The following is a 16,747-nucleotide window of genomic DNA, read 5'->3' on the forward strand; positions in this document are numbered from 1 at the left end:
TTTAGGCATTCATAATGGGGGACCATGCTAATGTTGAAGATATCAGGGTCATATCATGAATAAGCTTATTCATAGAGTGCATCCAGGAAGGTCAGCAGATGACAGAATTACTGCAATGTTTCTATTGAGATAATCCCCAGATCATGTCAACACCATTCCAAGGTTTGTGGCCTTAGGCAACACCTTACAAAGATCCCTAGCTTTACTCATTGTGCTTACCCTGTGAAGCCCTGGTGATTGTAATATGTTGGTTGTGCCACGCAAAGATGGCGTTTTCAACTAGCGTAAGATAGTAATGGTGCTGTAGAAGGTCTTTAGAAACTCTTTACTAAGCTACTTTAAGACTTACTAAAGCTTTGGAAGCCCTTTCCATGTTGGCAGAAATAGAACATCACATCTCTTTTTGAGTTTATGAAAACCGAATACCAAGTAGGGCAATTCAACGAGCATTCGAAGGGTAAAATATGAGAAGTCCTATAAGACTTTTAATCCTTAACAACATCCGCTAAAACAGCAGTGTTCCTCTGCTCCAGGCCTCTAGCTAATTTTTCTATTCACTGATCTTGTGAACTCCTCCTGGAGGTTCTGAAGCTTCATAATCTGAAGGCCATAAACTAACACTCTAGGAGGAGATCAGCACTCCCTCCTCCCACCCACAGTCCTTTCTCACCCATCACAGGCCATCCATCCTCTGTTTTCTACAACATGCTACATCTACATTAGTTGACCTAAGCCTTAATTCAATGTGTCAAAATCAACCCACATCCAAGCTCTATGGTTAAAATTGTGCTTTCAAGCATGAAATTATAAAAGGCTCCTTCCTAAACAGATAGTGGCCTGTCTAAAGGCGTTGCTGCACTTATTTCTTAGCCATAGACTGTTGAAAGCCATCCGGGTAGTCCCCATGCAGCTTCTCAAAACTCCCTAAAGATAACAAGAGCTAAATCCTCTCTCCCTCCAAATGATGATTTTGGACCTAGCAAAAAAAGAGGGACTTAAAAAGGCAATCTTATTTTTTAGCTTGTGGCATTGCTCTCTTAGCATCGGGCATTAGGTAGGCATAGAACAAATGAGTAAATACAGATTACGTACATTTGTGATTCTATTTCTCTTTGTCCCACAATTCAGATTACTCCAGACACCCCAGCTACTACAATTACATGTGCCTCCGAGTTTCCTTCTGGGAGGAGAAAAGAAGTCAGTTAAGTCTGCAGCTGACTTCTGATTTTAAGATTTAGGCTTTTCATCACCTCCCCTCACAGGATTGACTTACCATGAGTTTGGCAGAAGTGTGGCTGTCAGTACAGTAATCACTATGGTTAGTAACTTGTAGTTTGTTGCCATGTTTTTTTTCTTGCAGGATATAGTAGTAGCAGAGAAGAGCCTCCATGCAAAGACACTTTTAAAATTCAATCCAGATGTTGTCAATTTAGAAGTAAGTCTTCTTTTAACCTTTGCATTTCCTGCAGTATCATTAGACAAAGCGTCCTTAGCCTTGCACATCTTCATAGAAACAATGACATAATATGTATATGTGGGGGGGAGAGTTGTTTTGTAGCTGTGCATTCACCAACATATTCCTCAAAACGAAAATAGGACTGAAACCCACCATTTTTTCAGTTTTCGTGTTTAGCAAATGACGGTTTAGAACATCTGTTCTATCAAATAAACATTCAACTGTTCTTATTGGGCACAAAGAACGACACAGTGTAGTTTCTGTGACATCCGGGGGAAAGAACTGTTATGGGAGGTGACTTGAGGTTGTCCATGCAACCGGGGGAGGGTGGGGGAGGGGGGCTGTTGGACATTCTCAGTACCAATATGTGAAATCAATAGTGTTTCATTGATCATATTTGTATTTCTGCAGTGGCATGTAGTGAGACAAAACGTGCTTTTTGTTTGGAATCTACGTGGCAGGCTATGACTACGAGAGGCTACAGTCTTTGCATTAGCTATGACTGAGCGTCAGCACCATCTGATAAGGGTGGCTTATCAGTCTTTCCCACAAGGGCATCCTTTTCTTCATATTTGGTAGCTTACACCGAGGGCATAAATTAACTTGAACAAATATTCTAATGATGTGTGGTGTTTCAGCGTAAAAAAGAAAAATGCAATTAAATGCTAAAGCACTTAACTACCCTACTCATCTTTTAAAAGTATAAAAGTGCATTAACTAAGTGCAATGAACGATTCGATTAAAAATGAGCGAGTGAAACTGCATTCAATTGTTTTAAATATAAAAACAACAACGTGAGTTTTGAGATAAAACAAAAGCCGTTAAATGAAAAGTACAGAAAAAACTTCCGCACCAACAATAGTCTTTTAGTAAATCTGTCCCCTAGAGCGCAGCGGAGCACCAGGAATATTCACTTCCGGGTCCCAGCATGCCAAGTATACAGAGGCGAGCTCAATTATCTTCGGCATCCACGTTGTTTCTCTAGCGTGGTGGTACAGGTTTCCTGTGTGTATACTGAGATTCAAGGCCAGACCTGGTCAACACAGTCCCAATTAGTACAGCTCCTGCGAGCAAACTGCAAACACCACAACTTGCCCCAAAGTTGTTCAAGTCCTTATTAAACAAGCTATGTTAATCTTTTCCTGCTGAAAGCAGATTTTCTGTGGCATCCAAGACCTGTCTGCTTCCAGACTCAAAAGGAAAGATTAGTGTTTGCTGTATGGTCCAGTCTCTAGCTGTTCTTTATGCCTCCCATTTATGCTTAAGAGTGTGGGAAGCAGAAGCAATGAAGCTTCTCTTCTGGTCAAGCATTGGCAACAGAACGGTTCTATGTGGGCTTAGTTAGCAAATCAGTGAATACAATCTAATTAATAATAATCCCAATTCATGAAAACACACCATGACACTTATTAACTAATACAAACACATGTATTCAATAATTTGTTAAATGAGTCTGCAGTGAACCGCATGGTTTCTAATGTTTAAGCTCACCCATAGTTCTCACATGCCATACTGGGTGGCCCTTGTGTTTTTTATTGTTCTGAATAGTTTCTAAGATGTATGTATGCAATACAACACACTTACAGAAAAGAGTACCGAATCATTTGTTGTGGAGATCATCTCGCATCCGCCTAAAGAAAGGTAATGGAGGTCTGGCAAGAGCTCTCTTTTCACTGCATAGCCTGGACTTCAAAAGGATCTCTCACCAACTTTGAAGGCACCTGTCAGGACACGCCTCATAGAGTCTGAGTCCCGCCGCCTATCTAGTGGACATGGGGTAGCATGAGTGGCAACGCAGCACCTATGTTGTCAGTTTTCTGGCCTAAGCAGAAACCCCCTCGTTCTAATTCCCTTAATGTGTAGGAATTAAGAGTCAGGAAGAGAAGAAGATTCCCACTCAAATGAATCAGTGTTCAGTACTGATCGTCTCTCTGTTCTCCCGGTGTGCCAGGCGCAAGTATGCCATTTGGACCTCTTGTGACATTTAACTAAAAATGTGTATTACAGTGATTGCAGATTTGTCGCTTTCAGCGCCCACAAATTGGTACCCCCTCTGTAAATCTTCTTGGTATCTGCTACTTTTCAATAAAACCTCATTAGGTTTCACCTACACAGCGCATGAGCTGTTCTGGAAGATGTATTGTTTACAATTCAGTGGGCTTCCTACCCGCCCACAGTATACCATTAGTTGTTTTTGTTGTCACTCTATTTGCAATCTGTTGATTGCTTAACTCCCATAGGCTTCCCTTCCGTTCCTTCCTTTATGCCACACTGCTGTACTCCGCTACACTCCACGCCAATTTGCTCCACGCCACTCTAGGTCACTCTACTCTACACCACTCCATTCCACACAATGCCACTCTACGCCTCTCCACTCTGTGCCACTCCACTCTACTCGATGCCACTCTGCTCTACTCTACATTAGCCTAAGCCTCTCTACTCCACTCTGTGCCATTCTAGTCTATGCTACTATATTTTATGCCACTCTATGTCCTCCACTCAGTGCCACTCTGACACTCAACCCTACACCACTCTACTCCACTCTTCCCTCTTCTATGCCACTACTCTACATCATGTATTTAATTTGTAGCCATGTTGAACAGCTGCCAAGCTGCTATACAAGATGGCTAAAACACATTAGTAAATCCAATAGCTCTCGAATGGGCGGCACCTATTGGCATTACCAATGCTTGTTTTTATTAATTGTTCAACTGGAGGCAAAAGCCTTCCTGTTGCTTGTGTAATACAAAAACACATGACACAGTTTGTATGCAGAAAAAAAACTTACACTCTAACTTGTCACCTGGCCTTCGTACACTGACCATTCAGGGGAAGCCCTGTGCACAACATCTAATTTACAGTGTAGTGGCTCAACCGAGAGTAATGTGCAAGTGTCAAGACAGCCATAGATTATTAAAGGCTGAACCAGACGTGAATGGAATTTCATTTCTTGGGTCACTTAGGTGCTGAGGCCTGTACAACTAGACAGCCTAACCCCGTTGATATTATCAGATGTTGCCCTTGCGTCTATAAATGCCACAGAGATTTCTCGTGTGGAGAAGTGTGCTCCTTTCTGCAAACTTTTGCAGAATGAAACTGTGATTATTTATCGATTTGCTGAATTGAAACCTGCTGGGGTTCTGGATAATTGAGCAGTTGTTATCCACTGAAGATTCCACTCTGTAGAAGAATGTTGAGAAAGATTATAGGTACATATATAGGCTTAAGGGTCAGTAGCTTATGGTATTTTCAATGGGATGGGACCCTTTTTATGTTTAAGGATCGTTACTCTTCTAACCCAAGTAACAGGCCCTTGCCTTAATCCTCAAACCGCCCATTACTTTTCCTGACAAGATAGACAGAGGGCATTGCATATTTTGGAAAAAAGCAAGCAAGCCTGCATTTCCAGTGTGTGGTAGACTCTCTTGCAGCTAAGTTTCACAAAGCATTGGCATTCTTTCCAAATGGATGTGTGGGTACCACATACACTGCTTACTTGTGAATCATCCATGTATGTGAGTTCTGCTTTGCCCTGCAACCCAGCCCTTGGTCACACCTAAGAACATCACACATTTCTCCAGCTTTTGATCATTCACACATTCACCTGCTTTAATTATTCTCCATTATCATGCTGGGAGTCCATAGTAATATAAATCAGCAGGAAACCTAATAAAAATGGCCACTATCCCCAAACGTGAGTTTATTTGTACAATCATCTCTTTGAAACCCAAACTTAAATTAGTCAGGAGAATGCACCCATCACCCTCACTCAAGGCCTCCATAGTTTGATTTTCTACAGCACATCAAGGGTGAAAGAGGTCCCTGAATGACTGAGCTGTTCACTATCTGCTACATATGCCTCATAGAATCAGGATTTTATATTTTCTTCTCTCCTGGAAAACCTCCGAGCCCCAACTTTAGTATGTGAGTTTTGGTGAGTTACTTTTGGGTATTTTGTCTTTTGGTCCTTGAAAAATGTCAGCCAAAATTCCAACTTCTCCTCAGGGACAGAAGTAATATCTCTTCAAAGCTGTTCAGCAGGTTACTTAGAACGTATTTTCACTGATGTACAACACCAAAGTGCATTTACTTTCTTTATCTCAAAAATAAGTCATCAATATGTGGCAATGTGGCATCTGTAAATCTGTCAAGTCCAAAGCCTTGTCAAAATCAAAGATGGGCAAGTCATCTGCTTCCTAATTAGTGGGTACTGACTTTCTTTCAGCATTTCCTCATCATGGATAGCCTCATCTACTGTAACTTCATTAGTGGCCGTCTTTTCCTCTTCTTTGATGGTTATCTACTCATTGGCAATGCTCAATCAATCAATCATAGCATTTATAAAGCGCACTACATACCCGTGAGGGTCTCAAGGCGCTAGGGGGGGCGCTGCTACTTTTCGAAGAGCCAGGTCTTGAGGAGTCTCCTGAAGGTTAGGTTTTCGGTCCGCCGCAGGCGGATGGGGAGGGCGTTCCATGTCTTGGCGGTGAGGTGGGAGAATGATCTGTCGGCGGCGGTCACTCTTCGGATGCGGGGGACGGTGGCGAGTGCGCTGTTTGCGAAGCGGAGCTGGCAGGTGAGGGTGTAGAGGCTGAGTCGGCTGTTAAGGTATGCTTGTCCGGTGTTGTGGAGTGCCTTGTGTGTGTGGGTGAGAAGTTTGAAGGTTATCCTCTTGTTGATAGGGAGCCAGTGCAGGTCTCTGAGGTCGGGTGTGATGTGGCTGCGGCGAAGGATGTCGAGGATCAGGCGTTCGGAGGCGTTCAGGATGCATTGGAGCCGTTTCAGGAGTTTGGCCAGGGCTCCGGCGTAGAGTGCATTGCCGTAGTCCAGTCTACTGCTGACGAGGGCCTGGGTGACCGTCCTAGTCTCGGTGGGGATCCACTTGAAGATCCTGTGAAGCATGTGGAGGGTGTTGAAGCAGGAGGAGGAGATGGCGTTGACCTGCTTCGTCATGGAGAGGGTGGAGTTGAGGAGGACCCATTGGTTGCGTGTGTGGTCGGTGGGTGTAGGGGGATCTCCCAGTGCGGTCGGCCACCAGGAGTTATCCCAGGCCGAGGGGGTGGATCCGAGGATGAGGACCTCCATCTTGTCTGAGTTCAGCTTCAGTCGGCTGTTTCTCATCCAGTCGGCGATGGCCTTCATTCCTTCGTGGAGGTTGGTTTTGGAGGTGTGAGGGTCTCTGGTGAGTTAGAGGATCAGCTGGGTGTCGTCGGCACAGGAGATGATATTGAGGTCTGTGTTCTGCCGGAGAGGAAGGAGGTGGTCCAGTCCAGGGCCTTCTCTTGGATCCCGGCGTCGAGGAGGCGTGCTCGTAGTGTGTGGTGGCATACCGTGTCGAAGGTGGCTGACAGGTCCAGGAGGATGAGGGCTGCGGTTTCTCCATTTTGTCAAGCAGGGTCCTGATGTTGTCGGTGCCGGCTATGAGGGCCGTTTCGGTGCTGTGGCTGCTGCGGAGTCTGGACTGGGACGGGTCCAGGATGCTGTTCTCCTCGAGAAAGCTGGTCAGTTGTTTGTTAACTGCCTTTTCAATGACCTTCACCGGGAACGGGAGCAGGGAGAGGGTCGGAAGTTCTTGAGGTCCTTGGGGTCCGCTTTAGGTTTCTTGAGTAAGGCATTGATCTTTGCATGTTTCCAGCTCTCTGGGAAGGTTGCTGTCTCGAAGGAGATGTTGATGGTTTTCCGGAGATGGGGTGCGATGGTGCTGCTGGCTATGTTGAAGATGTGGTGTGTGCAGGGGTCTTCCGAGAATCCGGAGTGGATGGTGTTCATGATCTTGATGGTGTCGTCATTGTTGATGTTGGTCCAGGCGAGCAGGCGGTTGGTGCGGGTGGTGGTCGTGGGAGCGGAGGTCTTAGCCGTTGCCGGGATGGTGACTGCGTCGAAGCTGTTGTGGATGTCTGCGATCTTGCGATGGAAGAAGGTGGTCAGCGAGTCGCACAGGTCTTGTGACGGTGGGATGTCGTTGGTGTTGGAGCTTGGGTTGGAGAGTTCCTTTACGATGTTGAAGAGCTCTTTGCTGTTGTGTGTTTTGTTGTCTAGGCGGTCTTTTAAGGAGGTCCTTTTGGCGGATCTGATGAGGTGGTGGTGTCTGCGTGTGGTGTTCTTGTGGGCTGTGTTTGCTTCAAGCCCTGGAAGTCTTCGGTGAACCAGTTGGCTCTCTTGCTGGTGTGGGTGTTGGGGGGCTTCTTGAGCGGGGCGACGGTGCTGGTGCAGCCTTCGAACCATTGTCTGAGGCTGCGGGCTGCAGCGTCAGGGTCGGTTGGGTCTGCCTGTGGGCTCTGGGTGAGGGCGGTGATTAGCTGGTCCTCTGAGACATTGCTCCTGTGGCGGTGAGGCATCTCCTGTGTGGTGGGTTTCCGGAAGGTGAAGTTGATTTAGCGGTGGTTGGTGCAGTGGAGTTCGGTGGTGCGGGTGAAGAAGACGTGGGAGCTTGCTGAGAAGATGGGGTTAAGTGTGTGGCCGGCGGAGTAGGTGGGTGTTGTGACGAGTTGTCTGAGTCCGAGGTTGGCGAGGTTGGCCAAGTTGTTGATCAGGGTGGAAGAGTTGGAGTCGTTGTTGTTCTCGATGTGGAAGTTCAGGTCCATGAGGAGGATGTAGTCCGCGGAGGCGAGGGCTTGTGGGCTGATGAAGTCGGCGATGGAGTCCGGGGGTCTGTAGACGATGGTTCCTCTGAGGGTGGTGTTGGGATCGGTGTGGATCTGGAAGTGCAGGTGCTCAGCGGTGCTGAGGGTGTCATCTGTGTCTGTCGAGATTTTGAGGGTGTTTCTTTGGACGATGGCAATTCCTCCTCCTACTCCGTTGGTGCGGTCCTTGCAGGTGATCTTGTAGCCTTCCGGGATGGCAGTGGCCATCGGATATCGGATGCCGAGGAGGGTTTCAGCCAGGTCTCTGTCAGGAAGGCGACGTCTGGGGCGTTAGTGTCGAGTAGGTCCCAGAGTTCGACGGCGTGTTTGCAGGCGGAGCGGGTGTTGAGCAGGATGCATCTGAGGAAGTTGGGTTCTTTGGTAGGTGGGTTGGCAGGCCGGATGCTGGTGAAGCTGCAGCTCCGGCAGGAGAAAGGTCCTTGGGCGCGCTTCGGGGCGGCCAGGCAGCAGGTGCGTGATCGTCCGGCGTTGAGAGCGTGCAGGGTGCTGGAGTCGTAGTAGAGGCAACCACACAGAACATGTGAGAAAACAATGGCACAAGAGGCACAGACTAAAAATAAAACAGTGGGCAACAATAGCAAAAGGGGCACAGAAGGAGTGTGGACAACAATAGAAAAATTGGGCACAGAAGGAAAAGTGGGCAACAATAGCAAAAGGGGCACAGAAGGAAAAATGGGCAACAATTACGGAGTCACAGGAACAACAAGCACAGCATACAGAGGAGGAGCAGGGGACTTACGGCAGCAGCGGGGGAGAGGCACGGGCACTGCGGAGGTGCTGTGCGGCGATAGGAGCGGCCTGACTTGCAAGCAGGGTCAAGGGTCGCTCTCTATCTATCTATCACTATCTTGTTGCAGCTGGTAGAAGTGCCCTTAATGTTGACTGTCCATCTCATTGTCGATGAGCAGTTTGTTTGAAGGTGCCACTGAGTTTTGTGCAGCTCTCCTCTTCTCTGTAGGGGATGAACCGGCTATTTATCTTTATTTTGGAGCTGACGAGGAAGATGATCTTCAGCAAATTATTCCAGTGGAAGAACAATTCCAGATGAGATGTACTCTGCAGCAGTTAAAAGTGTCCCCAGAATATAATCTGAAGGAGCTGCAACATCATTATGAAGCTGACCTCTACTAAGATTCTAGGCATTATAATAGATAGGAGTCTGTTGGAAAGGGCCCTCTTTGTAGGCTAAAGTGCTTGTGCTTTTCCTCTAAAGCATGGTGATATTGGTATATACCTAATTGGCATATTTAGTTCACCTGTAAGACCCTTACAAATTAGTATACCATATACCGAGGGCATGTAATCTAAATGCTACTAGTCGGGCTGCCTTATTGGTTCAGACACCCACACAAGTAGCAGTTCACTGCCACTTCGACCTGGCATTTAAAACCACTTGCCACGCCTTAATTTTCCATTTTATTACACATAGGTCACCCCTAAGGTAGGCCCTAGGTAGCCCTATGGGTAGGGTGCTGTGTAACTAAATGGCAGGACATGTACTTTTAAATTGTGCATGTCCTGGCAGTAACAAACCGCTAAATTAATTTTTTCACTACAGTGAGGCCTGCTGCTCTCATTGGCCAGCATTGTGAATTCCTTAAACCACTTTTAGGCTGTAATCCCTGATCAGAAAGGAGTAGGTACATCATGCTTCATTTCTTTGGAATGGTGGTGATAAATCCTCTTTAATGGTTAAGTTGGATTTGACGTTACCATTTTATAATGCCACTTACAGAAAGTGGACATTTCTCAGCTCTTTACTTTGCTCTGTATGTCTGCAGTCTGTCTCCAGTACACGTCTGGGTTGGGTGACAGCTGCACTCTGTGCATTCCCTCTAGACAGCCACCAACACAGGAAAGGCTGGGTATGACAGAGGACTTGTCTGCATTCATCTGCATTCTGATAGCCTTCCTGGGCAGTAAGGGGGAAGGGGTAGCTACCACTTACTTCTGAATAGGCTGTGTCTTGTTCTCACCCAAAGAGCTGACCACACCCCACTGATAGCTTGGCAGATAGGGCTGGGTTTATAGGGGTCCTTGTGTGCTTCAGAGAGTTGCTTTGAAGTCACCCCCTACATCTAAGGCACTTTTGGTATACGTTCTAGGGCTCTGACCCTACCAAATTAGCACACTACTGGACCTGGGAAGAACACTGCTGGAGTAAAGACTGATGTACTGTAAGGATTGCCACTTTGCTTGGACTGACTCTTATGAGAAACTGCTGCTCTGCTTTGCTGAGCTTACCTTCTGCCGGATGATGCCTACCCTGCTAAGGACAAGGACTGCACCTATCTCACTTGAACCCAGAGTGACTACTAGGGCTTGCTGGCTTGCCTCTTGTTTTCTGGAGTCTCAAGGACACAAAAGACTTCCTGCATTCCTGCTGGTGCTGCTGGACTCTGCCATCTTGAGTCCTACCCTTGCCTATGTTGCCCCTCCAGTCCTGAGCCTCAGAAGTGGAGTCTGCCGCTGATTTCTGCAAAAGATTACGCATTGCCTACACTGCAAGGAAAATTCCTCTGCATGGTCCGTTGACGCCGATGCAGAAGCTGCTCGGCGAAGGCGGATCTACAACCTGCACAGCTTGACAACATGGCTATGCACCGCTCAATTACAACGCATTGCGTACACTTCAGCGGAGCTCGACAACAATGCAGGACCCCTTTGCCCAGCTAGATGACCCCCAGTAGGTTCCCGATGTCGGCATTTGCTCCATCCAAGGTATTTTTTCTGCTGAACCTGTCTGGGTCCTGTGGTCCTGTGGGCGGACTGTCCTCCATCGCATCCGGCCAGAACTTTGAATTTGCACCTGTCCCTTGCGACCTCAAGTAACCTTTTGACCGCTAGTGACTTCTAAGCACTGACTTCACATTACATTTTTTTTAATTCACATCTCAACTTCTACTTATTGTATTTTTTATATTTTTGTCGGCTTGGTCTTGTATTACTCAGATAAGTATTCTCTATTTTTCTAAACCATGTGTCTTTTTGTGGTGTATTAATTATGTTACTGTGTGTGTGTGTGTGTGTGCGTGTGTGCGTGTGATGCACAAATACTTTACACATTGCCTGTTAAGGTAAGCCTGCCTGCTTTTTGCCAAGCTACCAGTGGGTGAGCACAGGTTAATTTAAAGTATGTACCTAGCTTACGCTGACTGAGTTTATGATCCCTACTTGGACAGGGTGCAAAGCTCTGCCAACTAGAGACCCACTTTCGAACAGAATCTTACTATGAACACCACTATGCCATATTTATACATTGCCCATCAAAACTGCAGCTGGCAGAGGTTCCAGTTAATTTATTTCAAGTAATTTCAACAAATGATGGAGAGTATTTGGAGATGACTGAAGGATCCGGTTTCACACCAGTGGTATCCTTCTTATCTTCTCCAGTGCTTCTGCCAATTCAGGTGCTAATTGCACTGACACTAGAGGATATGGCCAAAGAGGAAGTTGATGATGGTGTCGAGGATATGGAGGATGGACCAGAAGAGTTCAATATGGACCTGGATACAAGAAATGTCCGCAACTCTTAAGATCAAGATGACAATGATGATTTGCTCATGCTAGATAACGGAAGCACTATCTCAATTGAAGCCTACACCAGATAATATTTGTGAGTTACATGCTGTGCTTAAAAGTGCAGCAAAGAAATTTGGCCTACCAATGATAGTAGCAGAGCAGTAATGTCTCCTCTGCGATTTTAATGAACAGCCCAGAAAGTTCATCAAGTCCTTCCCTATCCTAGTTTTGCCTATTAAGAGGGATTTAAACTTAAGAAAACACTTGCCATAGTATCTACTACTGTTCCATCTTTAGAAAATGCCACGAATTCTGCTGCATCCTGTCCCAATGGTCACCCAAGCCCCGATGAGGTCATTAGTGCATAATTTCAGTGCAGATCACATATACCATTCACACTTTCTTCTACACTTATTACATCGCAGATCAGGGTTTACTTACAGTAATGTTTCAAGAAGAAGATAGCATGGCTTTGATTCTTGCTCCAGGGTATGGTAAGAGGTTTCACCTCCCTCTTCCTGGCTAGCAAGGGTATCTCTGCAGTTGTGGCCTCCCAGCAGGTTGTTCCCTGGGTGCAGCGTAATGCCCACTTGCAGGAACAGGCAGGTCAATTGCAGCAGGAGTACAAATGTGGCCTCCGTGTTGCCACTTGGTCCGTTGCAAGATCCTGGAAAGGATTGTGACCTTTTTGCTGCTGTAGAAGACCCACTGCTAGTTCTACAAAGATGATCGTCACAACCAGCCCTTTTCACTTACAATCCTATTCCATCTTTTGCTTTGAGTGAACAAGCCAAATTTTGCTTCATTACATCGAATTCTACTTACAAACTCCTGCTTTCCCTCATCATGGGCAATGACTTTCAGCCAAATTGTGGGTCACTTCTTGGGCTGCGTAACCAAACTCCTGGCTGACATAGAGTAATCTAGGGCCGCAGGTGTCCTGAATAAAAGTTTTACCCAATGCCAAGCTCCACATGTATTGCCTGCAGTTCCACCTTGCAAAATATTGGGCCCAGCAGCTGGACGACCAGTGTAAGCAAATCTGAGTCTGGCCAACCTTGCTTCTGAGCTTGCAGTGCTGGTCACATGTTCCCAACCTTCTAGTTAGATCCTCCTTCTGCAATTTACAGTCAACACCATTTCCAAAGAATATGGGTCAGCCATAAATGTAGGGGGCACCATTAGTGCAGTTTGATAGCCATATTTGTCTCTGCACATAGTAGTTTTTAATTCTTCCTAGCCCCGAAAACCTTTTTTTTCAGTAGTAAGATGTGAAGTGGAAATTATCCACATTACCGCCCCCTTCCATACGAAAATAAATTAGGGCATCTATTCCCTGCATGTCTGCCAAGTGTCAGTGGCTCAGTGTGAATCATTCTTGTTAGATACATTTTGTTCGAGGCATGTGTGGCTGTAAATACACATGCTGTGCAAACTTCTACTTTCTAGTGTTGGGATCGGATGTGTGCAAGTTGTTTATCTTTGAAGAAGTCTTTAGAATCACAAGACAAAGGGACCCCCTCCTCTTGGTCATAACATGCATGGGCATCGACTCCATTGTGATATTGTTTTCTTCCTGGAGTTGGGTTTGAACACGATTTGTGGCGCTCAGGTTCAAGACCGTCTCTGGATCATTTTGGTTTGATGTTCTTTTCCACCCTCTTCGGTATTGTTTTGGTCACTTTTTATATCCTTGTGCCTGAAAATCAGACAATTTTTGCCCGTCTATTCAATGTGCTTCCACGCGGCCTGCGGGCCCCGGCCATTCAGCCTACTCTTTTTCCTGCCAGCTTCGACTGAGAATGCACTGCTAATGGAACAAACTCCATTTCGATTTTGCGCAGCTGCCACATGAAGTCACTGTGAACCGACCTCCATCAAGTTTGCAATGTATGCCTGTCTTTGGGCCACCAGGAGGTAGACTGTGAAGTGTATCGATCTTTTTGATAGAAAAAGACAGTATGGGACCGTCGGGAGCGTTGCAGAGAAATGCAGTGCAAAGAGATCACAGAGACACCACTCTTCGGTCAAGATGCCAAACAGGAAGAGCTTCATGAGGCCTCTGCAACAGAGAAGGAGGCCTTTTCAATCCCTGACTTTGAATCAGGCTTCGCCTCCGATTCTGACCTCTACTCAGGATTTCAGATATAAGAACTTCCTTCAGGCAAGCATACAGCGAGTACCCCTGTCCCTGTAGCATCTCTTAGAAAATAGTTGGTTTCGACAGATACTTGTTCTACCCGGCCACCACTGCCAGCATGCCATGGTAGGCACCGAACATCTATTATAGACGCAATAAAAGCCAAGCCAAAACAGATGGCTTATACTCCGAGCCAATTGAACTCGGCACACAGTTGACTACCTGACTCTTCCCCTCCTAGCAAGCAGCTTCCATCACCTTCGGCTCTGACCCCCTTGGATCCGAAAAAGAAAACTGCTTCAACACAGAAACCTTTGACTTCGGCATCTAAATTGTCTACAGAACCAATCTACTGGATTATGCAGGAGTGGCTCGATTCGAAGCAGAAATAGATACATATACAACCTCGGACTAGCTGTATTTTTGCTCAGCCTGTGCACTCGGCATCCAAATCATCTAAGCGCAAGCTTTCCTTTGCGGAGGCTCTAGATGTACCAGTGCCTGTTAAGAAGAAGAAGAACATTGCAACCAGCCCTTTGCACACTCCTCTCCCTTCTTCTCCACCACCTCCTTCACCCTCTTCTCCACAACCACCTTCACCACATCATTCATTTGGTGAACCAGAAGACTTCACACCACAAGAGTCTTCACAGTCTCCTACCGATGATCAGGGGGGAGGAGAGGATTCATAGCCACAGATCCTTGGGATAATTATGATGTTGATCCCCGGGTAATACTGACCCAGTTCTCTACCCAGCTAGACCATCACCCCCGATGATGCTTCATCTTTCCAAGACCTAACCACTAGGGCAAAAGCTAATCACCAGGTTTCCGTACACAAATGAGGATGATTTCCTTTTCAAAACTTTATCCAACATGCATACAGCATGTCAATACCTGCCTATGCTTAAAGGGATGGTTGGACATGCTGCGACATTTCAAAGACCCAGTGCGCGCACGCATAATCACACCCAGGGTAGACAAAAAGTATAAGCCTGCACCTTCAGATCCTATTTACATTAATGGTCACCATTCTCCAGACTCATTAATCGTATCTAATGCCCATAAAAGGGCCAATTCTCAATCCTCAGGAGGTGCTTATCCACCTAATAAAGAGTTCAAACTCATTGGTGCTTCAGGGAAGTGGGTGGCAGCTCAATCCTCCAATTATTGGCAAATCGCTAAAACACTCAAGCCTTGTTAGCAAGATATGCCAGGGATGAAATAGAGGAAATGGAGGAACTCCTCCAAAATCTCCCTTAGATACATAAAAAAGGTCATGAGATTGTAAATTAGGGAAATGTAATCTCTAATTATTCCATGAAATGTGCCTTTGACTTGGCAGACACAGCAGTCAGAGGTGCCAACACAAGTGTTGTGTTGCATAGACATGCTTGGCTACGTATATGGCATTAAGCCAGAGCTGCAACAAACACTTTTAAACCTACATTCTGATAAAGAACATCTACTTGATCCCAGGTAGACCAAGCATTAGTAAAAATGAAAAAAGGACAATGAAGTAGCTAAATCAATGGAGGCGCTACAAACCCGTGCTTCGTATGGCTCCTTTTGGCATCCTTTCTACAAACAGGGCACCAAAACAACACCAGTTGATGCTTCTACCTCCTCCTTTAGGCAACAACAAACCTCCCCTTCAGTGAGATGCTTTAGGGGCACATATAGAGGAAATAATTAAAAAGGTATAGTTAGAGGTGCCTCAATACGGTATGCCCTCTCTACCTCCAAGCAGTGACTCTCTGTGTATTCCCCCTGACTACTTAACACATGCCTGGTGACGACTACAACAGTTTTTCCACACCTGGAAAGCCGTAACCTCAGATCAATGGGTGTTGACCATTATCCAACATGGTTATTGTCTGGAGCTCACAACCACACCTCGAAACATTTCACCTAGCAGACACAATCTCCCCATAGAGTATCAAAACCTGCTCCAACAGGAAGTGGAGGCCCTTTTACTTAAGGGCACTATAGAGCCTGTCCCTCTTCAAAATCAAGGTACAGGAGTATTTTCTTTATACTTTCTAATTCCCAAAGAAATACGGCTCACTACGGCCTATCTTAGATCGCAGGCCATTAAATCACCACATACTTTCAGAACACTTCCATGTGGTCACTCTTCAAGTCGTGATCCCACTGCTTCAGCAAGGATACTTTATTTCCCCACTAGACTTAAAGGACGCTTATTTCCACATGCCAATCCACCCTTCACATCGCAAATACCTCATATTTGTTATAGCTGGAAAGCATTATCAGTTCAAAGTTTTCCATTCGGAGTGACCACCACACCTCAAGTGTTTACCAAATGTCTAGCAGTACTAGCAGCACATCTGTGCAGACAGAACTTTCATGTCTTCCCATATCTGGACGACCGGCTCGTCAAAGCCAGTACACAGCTCCTGTGTCAACAACACACACAGACTGCTCTCCATCATCTCCATCATCTAGGGTTTACTATCAACATACAGAAATCACACCTTCAACCTTTACAGATTCAGCTGTGTTTGGGAGCCATACTCAAACCACGGTTAGCCAGGATTCACAGTATTCAAACACTAAAACAGCAATTTCAACACAACAAACTTATAACAGTCAAAACAGTTATGCGACTCTTAGGCATGATGCCATCTTGCTTTGCAATAGTACCACATGATCGATTACATACGAGACCGCTGCAAGAATGTCTGGCATGCCAATGGTCTCAATCACAGGGTCAGCTACAAGGTCTAGTGTTGGTGGACAGCCTCAATCATCGTCTCTGCAGTGGTGAAACACACAAAACCTAGCAAAGGGGAGGCCGTTTCTCGACCCTGTTCACCAGATCATTAACACAGCGTATTCATCCCTCACAGGATAGGGTGCTCACCTTCAACGTCTCACATTTCAGGGTCTCTGGAATACAAATCGCCAGAGTCTCCGCAAAAATTACCTGAATCTTCAAGCTGTTCACGAGCATTAAAAGCATTT

General features: G+C 46.0%; 1 protein-coding gene across 2 annotated transcripts in view; it reads left to right on the top strand.

Moving 5' to 3' along the window:
- CEP15 (centrosomal protein 15) overlaps positions 1–16,747 on the top strand; it is a 97,703-nt gene that overhangs the window by 60,073 nt on the left and 20,883 nt on the right. For both annotated transcript variants that reach the window (XM_078661523.1, XM_078661524.1), the window contains one exon: positions 1,361–1,435. In XM_078661523.1, coding sequence (XP_078517649.1) covers positions 1,361–1,435 — 75 coding nt within the window. The remainder of the gene's footprint in view (positions 1–1,360; positions 1,436–16,747) is intronic.

Source organism: Lissotriton helveticus, chromosome 9 (genome assembly GCF_964261635.1).
Source record: "Lissotriton helveticus chromosome 9, aLisHel1.1, whole genome shotgun sequence".
In the NCBI taxonomy this organism is placed as follows: Eukaryota; Metazoa; Chordata; class Amphibia; order Caudata; family Salamandridae; genus Lissotriton; species Lissotriton helveticus.